This window comes from Pelodiscus sinensis, chromosome 20 (genome assembly GCF_049634645.1).
Source record: "Pelodiscus sinensis isolate JC-2024 chromosome 20, ASM4963464v1, whole genome shotgun sequence".
NCBI classification, from domain to species: domain Eukaryota; kingdom Metazoa; phylum Chordata; order Testudines; family Trionychidae; genus Pelodiscus; species Pelodiscus sinensis.
Window position 1 is genome coordinate 14986811 of NC_134730.1, and position 21272 is coordinate 15008082.

Below are 21272 nucleotides of genomic sequence, written 5' to 3' on the forward strand. Positions count from 1 at the left end.
CTTCATTTAAATTTAAATGGCTACCGCGCTGAGCCGATCAGCTGTTTGTCAGCTCAGCGTGGTAGTCTGGACGCTCCACAGTCGACATCAAAGGCATTTGTTGATCTCCCAGGTATGCTTCCTGGGATGAGGCATACCTGGGAGTTTGACAAATGTCTTTGTGTCGACTGCGGAGCGTCCAGACTACCACGCTGAGCCAACAAACAGCTGATCGGCTCAGCGCGGCAGCCATTTAAATTTAAATGAAGCGGCGATTATTTAAATCGCCGCTTCATTTTCCTACGCCGGGTAGTCTAATCTACGTGCCTCTGTCGCCAGAGACATGTAGTCTAGACGTACCCACAATGTCCAGCCCAGATATGGACCAACCTGGTGCAGCAGGGCCTCAATATGCGTGCCATTGTCCGGGAGATGGCAGCCTATCTGACTCCTGTCCCTGCCCCCCTTTTCATGCCAACCCCTGCTCCCCCACCCATGCCAACCCCCACTTCCCTGGCCATGCCTGTCCCTGACCCCCTTACCATGCCTGACTCCGCCCCCCTGCTAGGCCTGACACTACTCCAGCCCCCCCTCCTGCCTACCCCTCTGTTCTCCCTGGAACTCCTCACCCCCAAGGTTTCTGAAGTCCCCGGACCTGAGGTGGAACTTCCAGCCACACCATGCGCCACTCTCAGCTCCAGCTCTGAGCCTCTCCTCCTTCCTCTAAGGTTCTCAGCCCCACCTCTCCCTCCCCATATCCAGGTTCTCAGCCCCCTTTCTCCCCAGTTACTTTAAAAAAAATACTTTTTTTTGAAAACAAAACTATTGTTTTTATTGAATATACAGGGAAGGGGGGAAGGGAGGGGTTATTGTGGGAAAGGCATAGAGGGGCAAGGCAAAGGCCCCTAGTGGGGAGGCCCTGGGGAGAGGTCCTGGGGTCCTTCAGTATGTGCACCCCCACCTGATGAGTCTGGCAGATGGCAGCTCTGCGTGGCTGCTTGAAGACCCATACCTCCCAGCTGGCCTCTGCCCCCCGCCCCAGAAGGAAGACCGCCCCCTTCCTCCACAATGTTGTAGAGAACACAACAGGCTGAGACTACCTGGGGGATGTTGTGCTCTCCCACATCGAGGCAGGTCAGGAGGCACCTGAACCGCACCTTCAAGCGCCCAAAGGTGCATTCCACCTGGATGCGAGCCCTGCCCAGGCGGGCACTGAAATTGTCATTGCTCAGGTCCAGGTGGTCGGTGTACAGCTTCATAAGCCACAGCATGAGGGGGTAGCATGCGTCCCCTGTGATACACAGTGGCATCTCCACATCCCCAACCCTGAAGTGAGTCTGAGGGAAGAATATGCCAGCCTCCAGCTTATGGTAGAGGCTGGAGTTTCTGAACACGTGGGCATCATGCACCCTCTCCAACCATCCTACGAAAATACCCAAAAACTGTCCATGGTGGTCGACCAGGACCTGCAGGACCATCGAAAAATGGCCCTTGTGGTTGATGCACTGGGCAGCTCAATGGTCTGGGGCCTGGATGTGGATGTGGGTTCCATCTATGGTCCCCCTGGAGTTAGGGAAGCCCAAGGCAGCAAATCTGGCCACGATGAGGTCCAGGTCTCCCAAACGAATAACTCTGCACAGCAGGACAGTGTTTATGGCCCTCACCACCTGCAGGAGACAAACAAAGACACAAAAACAGTGAATCAAAGGGGGTGCCTGAGCCCTTGAGAGGTCCCTGACCCTCCCCTTGTTCTCCCCCACAAACACTCAAGGAACTACCCCTATGAAGTTGCCCTCTCGTCCCTCCCCCCCGGCAGGGCTGTGTGAGGTTGGGACTGCAGAACCCCTGGGGGGCAGGGCTTTTCTCCCACCCCCATTCCACTCCCTATACCCCAACCCCATTTTCCCTAGGTCCCCTTTTCCAGTACTCCCCCCCCATCCAGGGACTCCAGTCTGAGAGTGTCTTACCACCATGAGGAGGGCCCCGACAGTGGACTTTCCCACGCCGAACTGGTTGCACACAGACCAGTAACTGTCTGGCGTGGCAAGCTTCCAGATGGTGATAGTGACCCACTTCTCCAGGGGGATGGCGGGTCGCATCTGGGTGTCCCATCGATGGAGGGCAGGGGCAAGCCATAGACACAGCTCCTTCCTCATTCGTAAGTTGGGGAGCCACTGCTGGTCGTCCCACCGCTCCATCACCTGCCGGTCCCACCAGTAAGAACTGGTGTCCAGCCTCCGGAACCGTGGTGTGTGGTTGCAAGGGCCTTGTTCCCGCACATAGGCAGAGGATCTCGATGAGCTCTGAGTCCAACTCATGCAGGACCATGAAGGCAGCCTGCAGAAACTGCAGCATGACAGTGTGGGGCCATCGCATGCCCAGAGGTAGCTCCGGCTCCATGGCAAGGAGTATGCTGTGGTATCCAAAAGCAGAGCATGCACTGCAAATGCTTTGCTGTCCCTCAGAGAGGTAGGCAAGCAAGCAGAAGAACCTGAGAAATGGCTGTCCAGGGGGGTCCCTTTAAGCACGCATCTCAGATAGTCTTAGACAACAGCACCTGGAAGTAATTGCTGACTTAATGTCCCACCTCAACTGGTTCCGGGTGGCCTTAAATGCAAGATAGCGTCCAATCAGTGTTTTCCAGGAAAAGCTTATTCCAAAAGAAGCTCGCAGGGTAGACATACCCTAGGATTTTAACAAGGCTCAAAAAAGAGCTAGATTCATGGAGGATAGATCCATCAATGGCTATTAGCCAGGCTGAGTAGGAATGGTGTCCCTAGCCTCTGTTTGTCTGGAAATTGGTGACAGGAGAGGGATCATGTCTGGTATTAGCTACTGGTACAGGCATTCCCCGGGTTACATACAAGATAGGGACTGTAGGTTTGTTCTTAAGTTGAATCTGTATGTCAGTCGGAACTGGCGTCCAGATTCAGCCGCTGCTGAAACTGACCGCCAGTTCTGACTTACATACAGATTCAACTTAAGAACCCCAGGTGTCCCCAAGTCAGCTGCTGCTGAAACTGATGAGCGCTGATTCCAGGAAGCCTGGGGCAGAGCAACTCTGCCTCGGGCTTCCTGTAGTCAGCGCTGGTCAGTTTCAGCAGCGGCTGACTCGGGGACGCCTGGGGCAGAGCAGCTGGGGTGCTGCTGGGTTGCTCAAGTAGCGCCGCTCCTCGGCACTACTGGACCAACCCAACAGCACCCCAGCTGCTCTGCCCCAGGCGTCCTGATTCAGCCACTGCTGAAACTGACCAGCAGCGGCTGAATCAGGACCTGGGGCAGAGCAGCTCGGGTGCTGCCGGGTTGGTCCAGTAGTGCCCAGAGCGGGTGCTGCAGGACCAATCCGCAGCGCCCCAGCTGCTCTGCTCCAGGGTCCAAAACAAAAGCCTGGTCTGCTGGGGGGGGGCACACTATCCGCGCTCCCCCCCAGCAGACCAGGGACACGGGGAGCAGAGCAGCAGCGGCAGCGGGGTGCCGTGCCTCTGAGGCTTTGCTCTGGCACGGGACCCCTCCCCCCCGCAGCTGCGGCTTCAGGATTGCTACCTGCGAGCTCCGGGGCGAGAAAGCCCCGTTCGTAAGCTGCTCCGGTGCCCCTGGTCTGCTGGAGACCGTCTCCAGCAGACCAGGGGCACCGGGCGGGTTCCCGCGCTTCTGAGGCTTTGCCAGAGCAAAGCCTCAGAAGCGCGGGAACCGCTGCTGCTGCCGCTTGAGACCCGGTGCCTGTGGTCTGCTGGGGACCATCCCCAGCAGACCACAGGCACTGGGTCCCAAGCGGCAGCAGCGGCGGTTCCCCGCGCTTCTGAGGCTTTGCTCTGGCAAAGCCTCAGAAGCGCGGGAACCCGCCCGCTGCTGCCGCTTGGGTCCCGGTGCCTGTGGTTTGCTGGGGACCGTCCCCAGCAGACCACAGGCACCGGGTCTCAAGCGGCAGCAGCAGCGGTTCCCGCGCTTCTGAGGCTTTGCTCTGGCAAAGCCTCAGAAGCGCGGGAACCCGCCCGGTGCCCCTGGTCTGCTGGAGACGGTCTCCAGCAGACCAGGGGCACCGGAGCAGCTTACGAACGGGGCTTTCTCGCCCCGGAGCTCGCAGGTAGCAATCCGCTACCTCGACCTCCGGGGCGAGAAAGCCCCGTTCGTAAGTGCGGATCCGACGTAAGTCGGATCCGCGTAAGTCGGGGACTGCCTGTATTGGAAAAAGCCGTACATTATTTTGACTTTCTGTTGAAATAACGCAATTGCAGCGTGGACACTAGTATTGTTTTTCCGGAATAATGGTCATTATTTCGGAAACGGTGCAGTGTAGACACACCCTAAGAGTGGATATCATAGAGGTCTATAAAATCATGACTGGAGTGGAAAAAGTGAATAAGGAAAAGTTATTTACTTATTCCCACAATATAAGAACTAGGAGCCACCAAATGAAATTAATAGGCAGCAGGTTTAAAACAAACAAAAGGAAGTTTTTCTTCACTCAGCACACAGTCAACCTGTGGAACTCCCTGCCAGAGGATGTGGTGAAGGCTAGAACTTTAACATGGTTTAAAAAAGAGCTAGATAGATTCATGGAGGTTAGGTCCATCAATGACTATTAGACAGGATGGGTAGGAAAAGTGTCCCTAGCCTTTGTTTGTCTGGAGATGGATGTCAAGAGAGTGATAATGTGATGATTACCTGTTGTGTTCCCTCCCTCTGGGGCATCTGGTATTGGCCACTGTCGGCAGACAGGATAATGGAATAGATAGACCATTGGTCTGATCCAGTATGGCCATTCTTATGTTCTTATATTCTTATTAGTACTGTTCCCATGACTAATCATTGCAGGACCTAGTTTCCAGAGGGACAGCAATGTAGTTTTGGGAGGTTTTTTTTGTGGGGGAGGAGCAAGGGGGGGATGGAAAGGTATTTTTACAGTTTGATTTTAAAATGTGAAATAATTACAAAGGCTATTTCAAGAAAAGAGACAAAGCTGTATCTTTAAAATTAAAATCATCGGGCCAATTGGGGAAAAAAAAACAGAATTCATTGTTGTTGGAGCAGATTAGCAGGTGTTAATTGCTTCAATAAACATTCCATCATGTTATTTTTCTCAAGATTCTGGTCTCAATAGAGATGGAAGTAGGAGTTTTCCCCATCTAAGCAGGTTGTTGGATCAGTTAAAAGAAATGGCTTCTTTTCAGGTCTAATGATAACGACAGGATTTTGGAGGCTAGAATCAGAATTAACCCTAGTAATGTCATCACTCACTTCATCTCTAATTTAGTGCTTTCATTGTATGTATAAGCCATCAACTGGACATTTTCTTGTTTTATCATAAAATTATAGATTAGGGTTGGAAGGGACCTCAAGAGGTCATCTAGTCCAACTCCCCATCCAAAGCAGGACCAACCCCCAGTAAATTTTTCCAAACAGGGATTTGTCAAGCCTGGCCTTTACTCTGCTCTTGGGCTCCTAAAAATTTTTGATGATCAAGCCTTAAAAGGTTATAAATATGGAAGCTTTTCCTTTTAAATATTTTGAATGTTAAATACATGAATTGGTGGTAACCTGAATTAAATACACAAAGTAAACAAATTCAGAATTAAGGCAGCTATGGGATCCTTAATTTTTTTATAGTTCTAAAGAGGGAGATGGACACTTTTATAGTTTAAAGAAAATGTTTAAAGTAGTAATCATTATTACTCTTTGAGGCACATGGTTCTCATGGCAATAAAAGACACTAACCAAAACCCTAATCTCTTCACTCAGAGGTTGGGTCATCAACAAGAAAGAAATAAACTTCGAAAGGAAGTTTTGTCATTTTCCTTCATCTGTCTGGGAAGAGAATTCTGACTCCAGCACTGTCGTGGCTACGGTATTTTATGCCATCCACATATAATATATCAAAAGTAGGATTCCGTAATGCTTTAATATCGAATTACTAGAATTGCAAAAGATACAAGATCTAATTCAGCATGCCTCGCACACCAAAAACCTTCAACTGATTTTAAACAGAGTTTTGGGTTCACAAAGAATGTGGAATTGCACCTACAATGTCTTATTTATTTTTATTAACATACAACAAAAAGGCCCCTTTCCCTAAAATGTAGGAATATCTTTAAAAACAAAAACAATAAAAATAATTCCAGTAGTGAAATTTCACTCACACTGCTAAGCTTATCTAACCCGATGATTAATTTTAGAAGAGAATAAGTACAGGCAGTCCCCGACTTACGCGGATCCGACTTATGTTGGATCCGCAGTTACAAACGGGGCTGCCCCAGAGTACACGGACTGCGGGACCTCGCGGTCCTGCCGCTTGTGTACTCTGGGGCTTTCTCTGCGTCTCCCTGGTCTGCAGACCAGGAAGACGCAGAGCAAAGCCGCGGAGGGGCTCGGGCAGCCCAGGGGCGCCTGGGCTGCCCGAGGCCCCCCCCCCCGCCTCCCCCTCCCGCAGAGCAGCTGCGGGGGGGGCTCGGGCAGCGAGGCAGCCCAGGCGCGCCTGGACTGCTCCGCTGCTGGCTTCCCCGCGGCTTTGCAAAGCCACGGGGGAAGCCGGCAGCGGGACAGCCCAGACGCCCCGCGGCTGTCCCGCTGCCGGCGTCCTCAGAGGCTTTGCTCCCCGTCTCCCTGGTCTGCTGGTCTCCAGCAGACCAGGGAGACGGGGAGCAAAGCCGCGGAGGACCCAGGCGGCGGGACCGCGGTGCATCTCGGTCCGCCGCCCGTGTCCTCCTGGTCTGCTGGGGTGTGGGGGGGGGGGGGCGCAGCTAGTACGCCCCCCCCCCCAGCAGACTAGGCTTTTCTCCGGACGCCTGTGGCAGAGCAGCTGGGGTGCTGCCGGTTGGTCCCGCAGCGCCGCTCTGGGCGCTACTGGTCCAACCCAGCAGCACCCCAGCTGCTCTGGTCCTGATTCAGCCGCTGCTGGTCAGTTTCAGCAGCGGCTGAATCAGGACGCCTGGGGCAGAGCAGATGGGGTGCTGTTGGGTTGGTCCAGTAGTGCCGAGGAGCGGCGCTACTGGAGCAACCCAGCAGCACCCCAGCTGCTCTGCCCCAGGCGTCCCCAAGTCAGCCGCTGCTGAAACTGACCAGCGCTGACTACAGGAAGCCCGAGGCAGAGTTGCTCTGCCCCGAGCTTCCTGGAATCAGCTGCTGATCAGTTTCAGCAGCAGCTGACTTGGGGATGCTTGGGGTTCTTAAGTTGATTCTGTATGTAAGTCAGAACTGGCGGTCAGTTTCAGCAGCGGCTGAATCTGGACGCCAGTTCCGACTTACATACAGATTCAACTTAAGAACAAACCTACAGTCCCTATCTTGTACGTAACCCGGGGACTGCCTCTATAGTGCTTTTCCCTTCCTGACAAACCCAACCCACCTTCTTCCCTAAGGGTATGTCTACACTGTAACACTATTTTGGGATACTGGACTATCCCAAAATAGCTATTCCGCGTCTTCACAGCAAGCCTGTTATTTTGGGCTCACTATTCCAATGTCCCTGTAAACCCCATTTTATGAGGAGTAAGGGAGTTTTCGGAATAGCGCTTTATTTTGAAATTTGGTGCTGTGAAGACAGCGCCAAATGGTGAAATAAGCTATTTCAAAATAGCATCGAAATAAGATACACAATTTGCGTAGCTCAAATTGTGTATCTTATTTTGAGTTACAGTGCTGTGTAGACGCACCTTAACAGACCAGCACAATATGAGCAATAGACAATGTGGGGAGTGAAAATGAAAGGCCACGGAGAAGGCCCTATCAGCAGTTCCCTCTCTGTTAAATCAAAGGGCTCCTTTTTGAGCCCAGCCACCAATCACAGCAGTGGCAATAGCATGTGGTGGCTGCCATCTTGAACCAGGGATCTCTACAGCTAAAATAAATGAGTTGCTACTGTCTGAACTAACAAGCTAAGCTTTGTAGTAGAGAATTGCAACAGACTCACATCCTGAGAGAGGGACATGTCATGTACTCTTACAAGTGAGTTGCAGTAGCATAGAAAGAGAGGTGGTTTCTGAAAAGGTAGGACCAAAGCTATATGATAGAGGAGCTTGAGGCTTCTTTTACTTACCAGCAAATGTCAGTAAAAGACTCTGAAAAGAATTCAGTGAAAATAAATACAGAATCTTCTCAGCAGAGCCAGCTTAATACACTAGGCCTGATTCTCCACTGCCTTGCCCTTGTGTAGTCATTTCCATCTGTGAAAAGGAGGAGGCTAAGAGCTAAAACATCAGACTGCTTTTACAGTGACAGATGATTTGTAAGTAACTATATGAAATACAAGGAAGAGGAGAATCAAGCTTATAGTGTGGTGTGTATCCACCTTTATTTTGAATATTGATCTACAAACATGGATGCAGAAACATACTTTTCTAGAACACAAGCTTTCTGGATAAAGCCTTAACTTTGGTGAGACCTTTTGTTTGTTTTTGTTAAATAAAGGGCATTGTCACTGAGGGTGTGTCTAGACAGTGTCACTATTTTGGGATACTTCCAGTATCCCGAAATAGCATTTCCCACATCTTAACAGCGCACCCATTATTTCTTTCGAAATAACAGGCATGCTATTCTGACATCCTGTAAACCTCGTTCCATGAGGATTAAGGGATGTTTCGGAATAGCGCTCTATTTTGAAATTAACTCGAAATAAACTACGATGCTATCACCACCATTAATGAATAGGGATAGATTTAAATAGACATCTAAGGGCTTTTACTTTTCACCTTTCCAACGTGTACTTTTTACACATCACTCAAAGTGGACAAAGTATCAGTAAATAAATTAGTTAGATTTAGGTTTCCTACTGCTACGTAGAGCCCCTCAGCAAGGGCACAACACTTTCCTTTCATAGATTCTGTTGGAGAATCTATGCCTTTCCTTGTTTCCAGTCTGTGGCGGGGTAGCCCCGCCCCTCCCGGGAGTCGCCGGCACGCCGCGGAGAGGGGGGAGGACTCAACCCCCGGGACGGCACAGCCCGCCGCCTGCGGCTTCAGCGCAGGGAAGCCGGCGCCCCGGCCGGGGAACGAGCCGGGGCGGGCGGGGGCGAGGGAAGCCGCCGCGGCACAGGCGGCCGCGCACGGGGCAGGAGCGGGAGAACCGGCACCCCGGCCGGGTGACGAGCCGGGGCCGGCAGTTAGCGCCGGAGGGGGACGAGGGCGGGGTGACGTCAGGGGGACGTCACCTGACGCTCTACCCTGGGAGGGCCCGCAGGCAGACGAAGGGGCTGACGTCATCTGCCTGCGACCGGCGGCCCATTCAAAAGTGGCCGGGCGGCCGGCAAAAGGGGAAGACGCCGAGGAGACGTTTCCCCCGCAAAGACCAGCGAGCGTAAGCTGGTGTTGGAGGCCCTGGGTGGGGGCCGAGGGAACACCCAGGTGAACCGCTTGGTTCCGGGGGGGAAGAAGTGGCCCAGGGCAGGGATGTGGACCCTGAGAGCAGGGGAGTTTAGGGGTCTCGACCCCCCCTGTTAGGTGGGGAGTTTTTCCCTCACCTTAGGGCCCTGGGCTGGGGTCCGGAGCGAGGGCGGGCCCGGACCCCCTTCCCCCAACCGCCGCGGGGCATACCGAGTAAGTTGCGTGCAGCGGCAAACAACGCTTTGGTGACTGAGGGGGCGGACATAAGCCCCCCCCGGGGGTCAATCCCCTACACGTGGTGGAGAATGTGGGTACAGTAGGCCCCGGAACGGGGGCCTGGACGGGGTAAGCGAAATTAACAAGGTATCGATTAGCAGGACACGATGGATGCAAACAAGGTCTTGGAATGGTGGACGGAGACCCAGAAAGTGCAACAGCAGCAGCAAATGCAAGCGCTACAACAACTCCTCAACCAGTTTCAGGAGCGGCAGGAGCAGATGGCGCGAGGGACACCAGTGACGGTACCGGGGGCAGCTGGAGGGACCGGAGGGGCAGAGGGGGTCGGCACCCAACTACCTATACGCCTCACGAAACTGGGGCCGGACGACGACCCAGAGGCATTTCTGGTAACATTCGAGAGGGTGGCCACCGCTGCGAAATGGCCGCCAGAACATTGGGCGACCCTCCTCGCACCCTACCTATCGGGGCCGGCCCAATTGGCCTACCGGGGAATGTCTGCCAACGACGCCTTATGTTACTTTAAAGTCAAGGAGGCCATTTTGGATCAACTAGGGGTCACCCCGGAGACCCACCGCCGCCGGTTCCGCGAGGCCAAGTACGACCCTCGCGAGCGACCGCGGGCAGTGGCTCAGCGGGTAAAAGAAGCAGGGATGCGATGGCTCGAGCCGGAGGCAAAGACGGGGGTCCAGGTGGCCGACCTAGTGATACTGGAACAGTATGTCCGCATCCTCCCGGCCGAAGGACAGCAGTGGGTCCGGCGGCACCTCCCAGAGACACTGGACGAGGCGGTGACCCTTATGGAACACTACCTGGCCGCCGAGGGGCCGGTAGGGAAGGAAGCCACAGGAACCTCGAGAGAACCTCGGAGAAGCGAGACAGGGACGGCCAAGCCGGCAGGGGCCCAACACGCCGGAGGAGGATCCGGGGGCTCCCTGGGGCCCCTCCCGACAAGAAGGTTGGCACCACGGTGGAGCCGCCCGGGGGGAGAGGCCAGGATAGACCGAGCAACGGAAACGGGGCCGGGCGCCCCACTGCCCGAGGGGGCCCCGAAGGTAGTCTGCTACCAATGCGGTCAGGAGGGCCATTACAAAAGGGACTGCACCCTGATGGACTGCACCTTCGGGCAGCGGCGCACGGGAGGCACGGACAGGAGGACGGCTAGCGTGGCGCAGGTAATCCGGAGACTATGGGTCAATGGGAACCCGGTGGAGGCCATATTAGACTCGGGGTGTGGGCAGACCATCGTCCGGAAGGACGTGATATACCCAGTGCGGGCCCGGGGCGCGCCGATAGCCCTCCGATGCGTTCATGGGGACATCCACTACTACCCCACAACCCAGGTACGGATAGGGGATGGGGAGGTGGAAAGGAACTGCATAGTCGCCGTTGGCCCAAGATTGGCATACCCGCTCCTGCTAGGACGGGATTGGCCCGGCCTGAAGCAACTCCTGGGCCGGGGGGACAGGGGCCGGAACCCCGGACAAGAGCCCGAGGTGGGGCAAGGGACCCTGGTAGCCCAAGGAGAACAGGAGGGGGAAGAAGCGATCCCAGGGGTGGCCCCGGCGGCTGAGGCATCAGGGCAGACCCGACTCGACGTCGAGGAGGGGGACTTCCTTACACAACAGCGGGAAGATCCTACCCTACGGGCAGCCTGGGAGCAGGTGCGCACTACGGGAGAAACTCCAGGAGAAGACCCGCCCAAGCAACCGGACGGACCTCGGTTCGAGGTAAGAGATGACCGCCTTTATCGAGTGTCTCCAGGGGAACTCCCAGGGGAGGAGAGATGGCAGCTGCTGGTCCCGAGGCCGTACAGATGGAAGGTCCTGGAGCTAGCGCATGAACACCCGTGGGCCGGACACCTGGGCACGGAGAAAACCCAGCAGAAGGTACTCCAGAGATTTTTTTGGCCCGGGGTGTACCAAGAGATTAAAAACTTTTGTAACTCCTGTCCACAGTGCCAGCGATCATCCGGGACTCGGGTCCCACCGGCGCCCCTTGTCCCCCTGCCAGTAGTAGGGACCCCCTTTGAACGGGTGGCATTGGATCTAGTGGGGCCACTGGAGAAATCGGGGCGAGGGCACAGTTACATCCTAGTCATCATAGACTACGCCACCCGTTGCCCCGAGGCGGTGGCCCTGAAAAGAGCTACGGCCCCCGCTATTGCTGAGGCACTGGTCAAGCTGTTCTCGTGGGTCGGGCTGCCCAGGGAGCTGCTGACGGATCAGGGGACGAACCTAACCTCGAAAGTTATGACAGAACTGTGCAGGACTTTGCAGATCCGGAAGCTCCGGACGTCGGTATACCATCCCCAGACCGACGGGCTAGTAGAGCGCTTCAACCGCACGCTGAAGGGGATGCTCCGGAAGTTCGCCCAAGACGACCCCAGGGAATGGGACAAGCTGCTCCCCGCACTGATGTTCGCCGTCAGAGAGGTACCGCAGGCATCGCTCGGGTATTCCCCTTTCGAGTTGTTATACGGGCGGAGGCCGCGGGGAATCCTGGACCTGGTAAAGGAGGGATGGGAAACGTCGGTCTCCCCCGCCTTGGGGGCAGCCCAGTACGTGCAAAAACTGAGGGGGACCCTCCATACCCTGGCGGGCCGGGCACGAGAGAACTTAGGAAAGGCGCAAGAGGGGCAGAAGGCCTACTATGACAAGAAGGCGCAGGTGAGGGAGTTCGAGCCCGGCGAGCAAGTCCTCCTATTGCTACCCAGTGGGGAGTCCAAGCTCTTGGCCCACTGGCAGGGGCCCTTCCGGGTAATAAGGAGGCTGGGCCCGGTAGACTATGAAATACGGGTGGACCGCAACCGGCGAGACACGCAAATTTACCATGTAAATCTTTTGAAGAAGTGGCACCCGCGGGAGGTCCTCCTAATTGAACCCAGAGACACGGATATCGAGCTGGGTCCGTGGGGGGAGCCCGAGGTGAAAATCGAGGGAGTAAGGATCGGAGAGGAGCTACCGGGCCCGAAGCAAGAACAGCTGCACCACCTCCTCGATCAGTTCAGGCCAGTATTGACTAGCCGACCCGGGCAGACCACGCTGGTGCAGCACGAGATCGAGACAGAACCCGGCAGAGTGGTGAGGGACAATATGCGCCCCCTTCCGCGAAAGTTATGGGGCACGGTGAAGGAAGAACTCCAGGCCATGCTAGAATGGGGGGTGATACAAGAATCCCGTAGTGAATGGCGAAGCCCCATCGTGTTAGTACCTAAGGCGGATGGGTCAACCAGGTTCTGCATCGACTTCCGCAAAGTCAACGCGATTTCAAGGTTCGATGCGTACCCTATGCCCCGTATAGATGAACTACTGGGACGCCTGGGCAGAGCCACCTACCTGTCAACCCTTGATCTTACCAAAGGGTACTGGCAGATCCCGCTCTCGCCCGAGGCCCAGGCAAAGACGGCGTTCGCCACACCTTTCGGGCTATATCAATTTAGGAACATGCCATTCGGGTTGCACGGGGCCGCAGCCACGTTCCAAAGACTCATGAATCAGGTCCTGCGAGAGCACCAGGACTACGCGGCAGCGTACATTGACGATATTGTGATATTCAGCGAGTCCTGGGAGGAACATTTAGGTCACATAACAAACGTGTTAGGAGCCCTGAGGAAGGCAGGGCTGACGGCCAACCCAAAGAAGTGCCAATTCGGGAGGGCCGAAGTCTCATATCTGGGATACACGGTGGGGAGGGGAAAGCTCAAACCCTTAGTGGACAAGGTTCAGGCAGTACGGGACCACCCAGTCCCAACCACGAAAAGAAAGGTGCGGCAGTTCCTGGGGCTGGCAGGTTACTACCGGCGGTTCATCCCTAACTTTTCCTCGCTAGCAGCGCCTCTTACAGACCTTACACGGAAAGGACAACCAGAAAGGGTAAGGTGGACCCCAACCTGTGAGGGCGCATTTCGAGAACTAAAAGACCGGCTGGTAAGCGCCCCCGTACTAGCTCAACCGGATTTTAATAAGCCCTTCACCCTTCAGACGGACGCGTCCGAAGTAGGACTGGGAGCGGTGTTGACGCAAGAGGAGGGGGGCGAGGAACACCCCATCCTCTATCTAAGTCGCAAGCTCTTCCCTCGGGAGAGGGGGTACGCGACAGTGGAAAAGGAGGCCTTGGCCCTCAAATGGGCTATTGACTCACTAAGATACTTTCTCGTAGGTGACGAATTTACCGTGGTGACGGACCATGCCCCATTGCAGTGGATGCAGCAGATGAAGGACACCAACCCACGGATTTTGCGGTGGTACCTCAGCCTGCAGCCCTACCAATTTCGGGTCATACATCGCCCGGGGACCAACAATGGAAATGCAGACTGGCTGTCCCGTGTGGCCGAGAGCTCGGAAACAGAGACGGCAAGTGGGGCACCAGACTTAAGGGGGAAGGCGTGTGGCGGGGTAGCCCCGCCCCTCCCGGGAGTCGCCGGCACGCCGCGGAGAGGGGGGGAGGACTCAACCCCCGGGACGGCACAGCCCGCCGCCTGCGGCTTCAGCGCAGGGAAGCCGGCGCCCCGGCCGGGGAACGAGCCGGGGCGGGCGGGGGCGAGGGAAGCCGCCGCGGCACAGGCGGCCGCGCACGGGGCAGGAGCGGGAGAACCGGCACCCCGGCCGGGTGACGAGCCGGGGCCGGCAGTTAGCGCCGGAGGGGGACGAGGGCGGGGTGACGTCAGGGGGACGTCACCTGACGCTCTACCCTGGGAGGGCCCGCAGGCAGACGAAGGGGCTGACGTCATCTGCCTGCGACCGGCGGCCCATTCAAAAGTGGCCGGGCGGCCGGCAAAAGGGGAAGACGCCGAGGAGACGTTTCCCCCGCAAAGACCAGCGAGCGTAAGCTGGTGTTGGAGGCCCTGGGTGGGGGCCGAGGGAACACCCAGGTGAACCGCTTGGTTCCGGGGGGGAAGAAGTGGCCCAGGGCAGGGATGTGGACCCTGAGAGCAGGGGAGTTTAGGGGTCTCGACCCCCCCTGTTAGGTGGGGAGTTTTTCCCTCACCTTAGGGCCCTGGGCTGGGGTCCGGAGCGAGGGCGGGCCTGGACCCCCTTCCCCCAACCGCCGCGGGGCATACCGAGTAAGTTGCGTGCAGCGGCAAACAACGCTTTGGTGACTGAGGGGGCGGACATAAGCCCCCCCCGGGGGTCAATCCCCTACACAGTCCTATTCACTTTCCAGTTCCCATGCACTGGCCCAGTGATGTTTGCTTCAAATAACACAGCAAAGGAAGGCACATGTTTAGAACAAATATCTACCTCTTTCCCCAAAAAATTTGGTACCTGAAATAACTGATAGTGCACCTTTTACATAATATATTAATATTAAAGGTACTTGTGGGGTGCTTATAGAGTTCTGGGTCCTCACTCACCAATAAACCCACAAATACCAAATTACAGTTTAAAAGATTTACACTATCTTGGGAAAATGTTCTATCAGAAAAGTATAAATAAAGATAACTGAAGTGAAGCAACATCTTGAGAATTGTCAGTATACTGATAGACGCACCGAATTTATTCTCTCTAGCCACATCTGCAGTGACTGTATTTCTTTTGATCTTCTGTGAGCGAATGCTGCCTTTTCCAGAGTATATAACATTTATGCTGACAATGAAACAAAGCTTTGCAGGGTAGAGGACTGAGGCAGACATAGTCTCTCTTTTAAATGCTTTTCTTTGTGGAAGCAAATCTCTCCTTTCAGCTTGGGGGACTCGGGCTTGGATATGGAAAACTTTGGCTGTATTTCCCCTAATGCTCTCCCAACACACACATCTCTACTCTGACAGCAGCTTTTTGCACACTCATCCCCGTTATCTAAAATGTGACCAGGGTCGTGCATCCTGATTGCTCTCCCACATGTTTCTCCTGGTACTGTGATCCTGAAATGTAGACTCTCTTAGATTTAACTTTATCAATTCAGGCAATGACTTCTCCATAAATGTGACTGCATCAGATGCTGCTTGATGTCAAGAGATCTTTTACCACCGCTTCTGAAGGACTTCAATCAGGCTCAGTCAGTGGAAGCACTTTGCTGTAAAACTGCTTTTAAAAGGTGAAAAATCAGGCCTATAAAATGTGGAATAACAATCAACAGAGTTCAGACAAACTGGTGATGGTCTAGGGCTTTGAGGTGGGCTGCATGAGATAAATCCTAACTTTATTGTGAAACCCACTCTTAGGTCTTTGCTGTTGTTTGTAGCCAAGGTGATAATGAAAGAGGAACTGAATATCAAAAAAATGATTTTTCTGTAGCTGTCACTAACGATTTCACCAGGAGGACTGAAGGTTAATGAAGACATTATTTTCTATAGATAGTTTGAGTGGTCAATCAAACAAGTAGCTCAAAGTGATTGGATTCTGTACCAGAGATCATTATTTGGGTGTGGAAACAATTCATTTCAGGGCCTCCCTCAGGGTAAGATTCCTATTTGGGTTTTATATTGTGTTACTATATCTAAAAGAAAAAAACTAACCTCTATCCAATGCCTAGAAGCTCGACAGTCATGTTCCAAAATCCACTAAAGTTAATGAGAGTATTTCATTGGTTCAGGTTCTAGATGCTTTGCTACCAAGAGCTAGAGCTCGACCTGTTCAGGATCATGAGTCAAGAACCCAGTCTGTACCTCCAGTCCCGTGCAATCAGTTCACTATGGAAAAACTCCTCCAACCTTGCATTGTATTTGCAGGATAGGCAAATGTGATTTTTATAAAATAACATTAAACACTAATAAGGAATATGTTCTGTTTTACAGAGCACTGCTGGTGCCTATAATGAAAAGGTTATTTGTCATTCACCAGCAGTGTAGCTGATGGGGATCGTGTTCTTTGTTAATCTAACATGAGATGGTATCAAAGTTGCCTCTTCTTTGGGAAAAATCACTAGAATCTTGGGTAAGACATGGTATTCAGTTGCTAGCTAAGAGAGAAGAATAAAAATAGGACAAACTTCATATCCTTTCCTGGGGTCAAAGCCCTACTCCCCACTTAGCTTTAGCTCCCATGCTTTCTATTTCCCCCTAAGGAATGACTGATGCTGGGAAGGCTCCATTCTAGAGAAACAGGCCAACAGGTAATCTGAATATTGGGAGCTGGTTCTGGACTGGCTAGCCAAAAATATAAGGGAAACAATGTAGGGAATAAGGAGGAATATAAATAAAATTTTCAAGAAAAATAACACACACACACACACACAAGCTAGAAGATTTACCCAGCATTGCCTCGGTCCAGCCAGAGGCGGGGCTGGAGTCAAGCTTCTTCCTGGGTCAACCTTGAACTGGGGGTGGAGGGTGGTAGGACATGCACTCCAGCCACTTCCTTCGTCCTGGTGCTAGCTGGGGGTTTATACCTTGGCTACCAGCTTTGCCCTGGGCCTGTCCCAGGGGTGGAGAAGGGCCACGTTCCCCAGCCACCCAGCCTGGGGGGTTGCAGAGGCCTCCCGCCAACTTCCCCTGGGCCCAGTTCAGGAAGAGGAGCATGCAGGCTGCCTGCTTGCACTCCTTAGAGCTAGCCTGGGAGCAGCAGGGGCTGCGCAGCAGCTGCCAGCTGCTTCCTGGGCAGGCCGGGATGTTGGCTGCTATTGGCCAGTTGCTTCCCACTGGAGTGCTTGCTGCCTCTTGTGGTCATTCTATGGTATAACACCCTTCTACCAGTCCACTCTCTGTCCATTTTATGAGAAACAATTGAATTCCAGGCACATCCTGTTGTCCTGGCACAACCAAACCCTGACCTTACTTTAAGTTAGGATAAGAGGAAGCTGCATACCAAATTTGGTGGTCCTAGCTCTTATAGTTTAGGTCAAGTTCTTGAACAAATGGACTCACAGACAGCCTGACAGATGCATATTTCTAATTATATATATAATGAGCAGTAAAACATTCTATAGAAAGGGAGAAAAACAAGCTAAGAAAGAAAGAAAAATGTTTAAAAAACACCTCTAGAAGGCCTGCTAATTAAATGTTTTCTACAATAGATTGGTCAGTATCTAAGGAACTTTTTATTAAAACTCAGGATGCTTTTTTCTCCTACAGTGTGCCTTTTAAGTGGAAGAATGAAAACTTATGGTCAATTAGTTACATGGTATCAAATTATAGGCCAAATTATGGAGACGTGACTGTTATTCAGTGAGCTAAAAGAGGGCACGACCCTGATCTTGCCTCTTCTTCCTTTCAGATCATCTTTAATGGGAATCTGAGCTCGTTAGTTTTTCAACTTTATGAATTTAGGTCCTATCCAATGTTCCTTCTAATCTTTTCCATCCATGTGTGAAATAAATGTTTATGTGCACCAAGACATGTACACTTGTGCACCACTAATAGAAGCATAAAACCTAACTGCTAATCAGCTGGGAAATATTTGAATTTCTCTGAGCAGCTACATAAGCACACAGCTTACAGGGAACCCTGATCTTATCTATGCTGTATTTTGTTGGAAGACCCAGTTTTCCTGGAAAACTAGTAAGTTTATCAGAATTAGGTTATGAAACTTGAGTAACTAAGGCTACGTCTACACTATAGGGTTTTTGCACAAAAACAGCTGACTGTCCATACCTCAAGCACGTTTTAGTGCAAGTAAATTTACAGTAAATCAAAAGAACAGAGGGTTTTTGGTAGTGTAGGTATTCCTCTTTCTACAAGGAATAACTCCTTTTTGCACAAGAGTTCTTGCACAAAAAGGTGTGTGTGGACGGGCAACAGGGGGTTTTTGCACAAAAAGAGCCAATCGACAAAAGTACAGGTGCGCTGGTGGCTATTCTGTGAATAGCAATCAGAGCTTTTTTTCAAGAGCACATCCATGCAGTCTGGACACTCTCTTGTGCAAAAGCACATCGCTTTTCCAATGCGCTTTTGTAGTGTGGATGCGCTCTTGAGCAAGAAGCCTGCAGTGTAGACGTAGCCTTAGAGAAAAAGTGATTTTCATTCAGACAACTTTAACTCTTTGGTTTTTGTTTGTTTTTAAACCGCTGTTTACCACAAAGGTCTGACAAACAGAAGAGAATGGCGCTCTTTTGTTAATGTTTTAACATCCTAGTCTCTTCATTTAAAATCAGTGAGCTTTCAGTCTACACTTTTGAATCCTCCATGAGAAACCTAGAACAAACAGACAAAATATGATATTCCTTCCATTGTAAAGGCTTTTTTTAAAAGCAGAACCTCCTTTTATTTCAGAAAAATAAAACAACTGAAGAGTATTAAATAATTTGAATAAATGTCTTCCATAGTTGCTTACTATCTAATCCTGTAAACGGTGAATCTGAATTTGTTTCCGTTGAAGTCAAGAGCAATGTTCCCATCAAGATACTTGGAAGAGGATCAGCCCCTCCTTGTTCTCTGGTCTTTAAGGAGAAAGCAAGGTGAACATGGTCTGACTATGTCATGTTTAAAAAGAATATAAAGCTAATTGCTTGGTTGTGTGTAAGGAGGAGACGATCTCATCACATTCCTGATCAAGATTTTAGAACAACCCCTATACTTTCAGTCCTTACTTGGATTGTAAGATCTCTGCACTAAATACCATCCTATGGTTCTATGTTTTTATAACACCTAGCACAGCCCAGTATCCTGATCTATGACTGGGGCGCCTCAATGCTATTGTAATTCAGGTCATTAATAATCACAGAGTTTTGCATACATCCCAGTGTGTGTTCTGGGACAGGAATTTGGGAGCTTCGTTAGTCGGTAATAGATGCCATGCAGAGTAGACATAGTCAGTACAGCTGATAGTTACATTCATTAATACTGAATCTTAGAGCATTAATTCAAGAAACCTCCAGTAACCTGCTGGGCTGTCAAGCTGTGACAATCTGAATGATGGTGACTTCAAAGTAGAGCGAGTTTGAATGTCAATGTCTTGTTAAAGGACACAGCATGAAAATTGTTTTCATAAGAGGAACAGGTTTTAAAGCTGCCTCACACAGGGGAAGTCTCTATCCAAATTAAGGGAGATTTGAACCTAAGGCACTACATTTCAAAGGATGATTCCTCCAAGACCGAATGTCACTTACAACTCCTTTGTAGGCAGCATTCTGCTCCTCTGCTGTGAACCCACCAAACTTTTCTACCTCCAAAGAGGATAGAAGCTTGAGGAAAGACTCACTAGAATCTCTGCTTTTAAAAAAAAGTGCATTTGAGGAGAAATTTGACACCATGCCAGTTAAAATGTACATGTATTAGAGGGGTGTGTGGATAAAACAGATTGCAGGAGAGAATGAGTGAAAGTTAAAGATATTCCAGGTGCCTGAAAAAAACACTGCAGACATAAAGAGCTAGCTGAACTCAATGGAGCTACACTGGTTTACAACAGCCGAGGATTTGGTCCTAATTCTCTAACGATGTGATCCAAAGGCCCAGGAAATGAATGGGAATTTCCATTGACTTCAGAAGGCTTTAGATCCAGCCACAAATCAGCTATTTGTAAAAATGATGGCATTATACAGATATAAAACTGGTATAATGGAGCAAAGACTCAGGCCCCATGTTTCTTCCTGAGAGGTGGAAAGCAGGTTCTAACACAGTCCAGTTTCCCTATATGGAATCACTAGAGGACTAAATCTGTCACTGATGACTCAGCATGCCTATGCTTACGAGAAGATGAACGCTCCAAAGGTCAATCTTCTAGCATTCAATTTAGCAGGTCTAGTATAGACCCCTAAATCGAACCTGAGGGCAGCCCCTGCCAGTGTCCCATACTCCTCCTTCGGCAAGGAGTGAAGGAAACCGATGGGGATCATGTGGTCCCATCAGCCTCCCACTATGTGGCTGCTGCCACAGCTTGGCTTAAGGTAAGCAGACTCCAGCTACGCATTTTGTGTATAGACCAGGCCTCAGTGTAAATCATCACCTTATAACAACAACCCCCAAGCACAGTAACCTTCTTCTCCAATCCCTTAATTCCTTCTTTTTAGCGGGCACGCTATTTCCAGAGGGAGGATGGAGTGAGTGTAACCCACACACCTAGGCTATGTCTACACTGGTGGGTTGTTGCACCAGAAGTATGCAAATGAGGCTAAGCATCATTTGCATATCTAATGAGCCACCATTTTTGCAGAAGAGGCTCTTGCGTCAGCAGGAGCATCTACACTGCCCCTTCTTGCGCAAGAAAAACCCTCTTGCGCAATGCCCTTATTCCTGAAAATATTCAGTCTCTTCCGCAAAAATGGCGGCTCATTAGATATGCAAATGAGGCTCAGCAATATTCCACGCTTAACTTCATTTGCATACTTCTGGCACAACAACCCGCCAGTATAGACATAGCCCTAGTGTGGTTACTGAGTAATGAAAGTGGCACCTAGACCACTGTAACAGTTAAGATCAAGAGACCTCTACAGCATGGGCTAGATGCCAGCCAGCTGGCTTTTAGCTAAGAGGGTAGAGGCCGCTATAGTAAGGTTCCAGGTTCAAATCCGCCTTGGTGGTGGTTACATGATCAGGGGTGGGGCCTCAGAGAAGGGGCACAAAGAAGGCAGGGCAAGGGTATTTGGATGTGAGGTAGATCTTGGATTGCATTTAAATTCAAAAAGTGATTTCATGCTTAAAAATGTTGGAGACCACTGACCTAGGGAGAGGGTACTTCCCTGGTTTGAAGGCTTAGATGGAATAAGAACAATTTTTGTAATAAGTTTATACTGAGGTTTTAGTGTTATACTTAACTAAGCATTTTCTGTTATTTTAAATGTGTAATCTACTTTGCTTTGCCTGTTCTCACTTATTACCACTTAAATCCTACTGCTTGTACTTAATACAACCACTTTTATTTACAATCA

The 21272-nt window shown here is 51.5% G+C and overlaps 1 protein-coding gene across 3 annotated transcripts in view; it reads right to left on the reverse strand.

The window, feature by feature from the left end:
* Positions 1–572: 572 nt before the first annotated feature.
* Positions 573–21272, reverse strand: part of LOC142819121 (uncharacterized) — a 58758-nt gene continuing 38058 nt past the window's right edge. For all 3 annotated transcript variants that reach the window (XR_012896871.1, XR_012896870.1, XM_075903794.1), the window contains 2 exons: positions 1947–2392; positions 573–1646 (listed from right to left, as the gene is read on the reverse strand). Coding sequence is in view for 1 of the 3 variants with exons in the window: in XM_075903794.1 (XP_075759909.1) it covers positions 1494–1646; positions 1947–2392 (599 nt within the window). In the remaining 2 variants the exon portion in view is untranslated. The remainder of the gene's footprint in view (positions 1647–1946; positions 2393–21272) is intronic.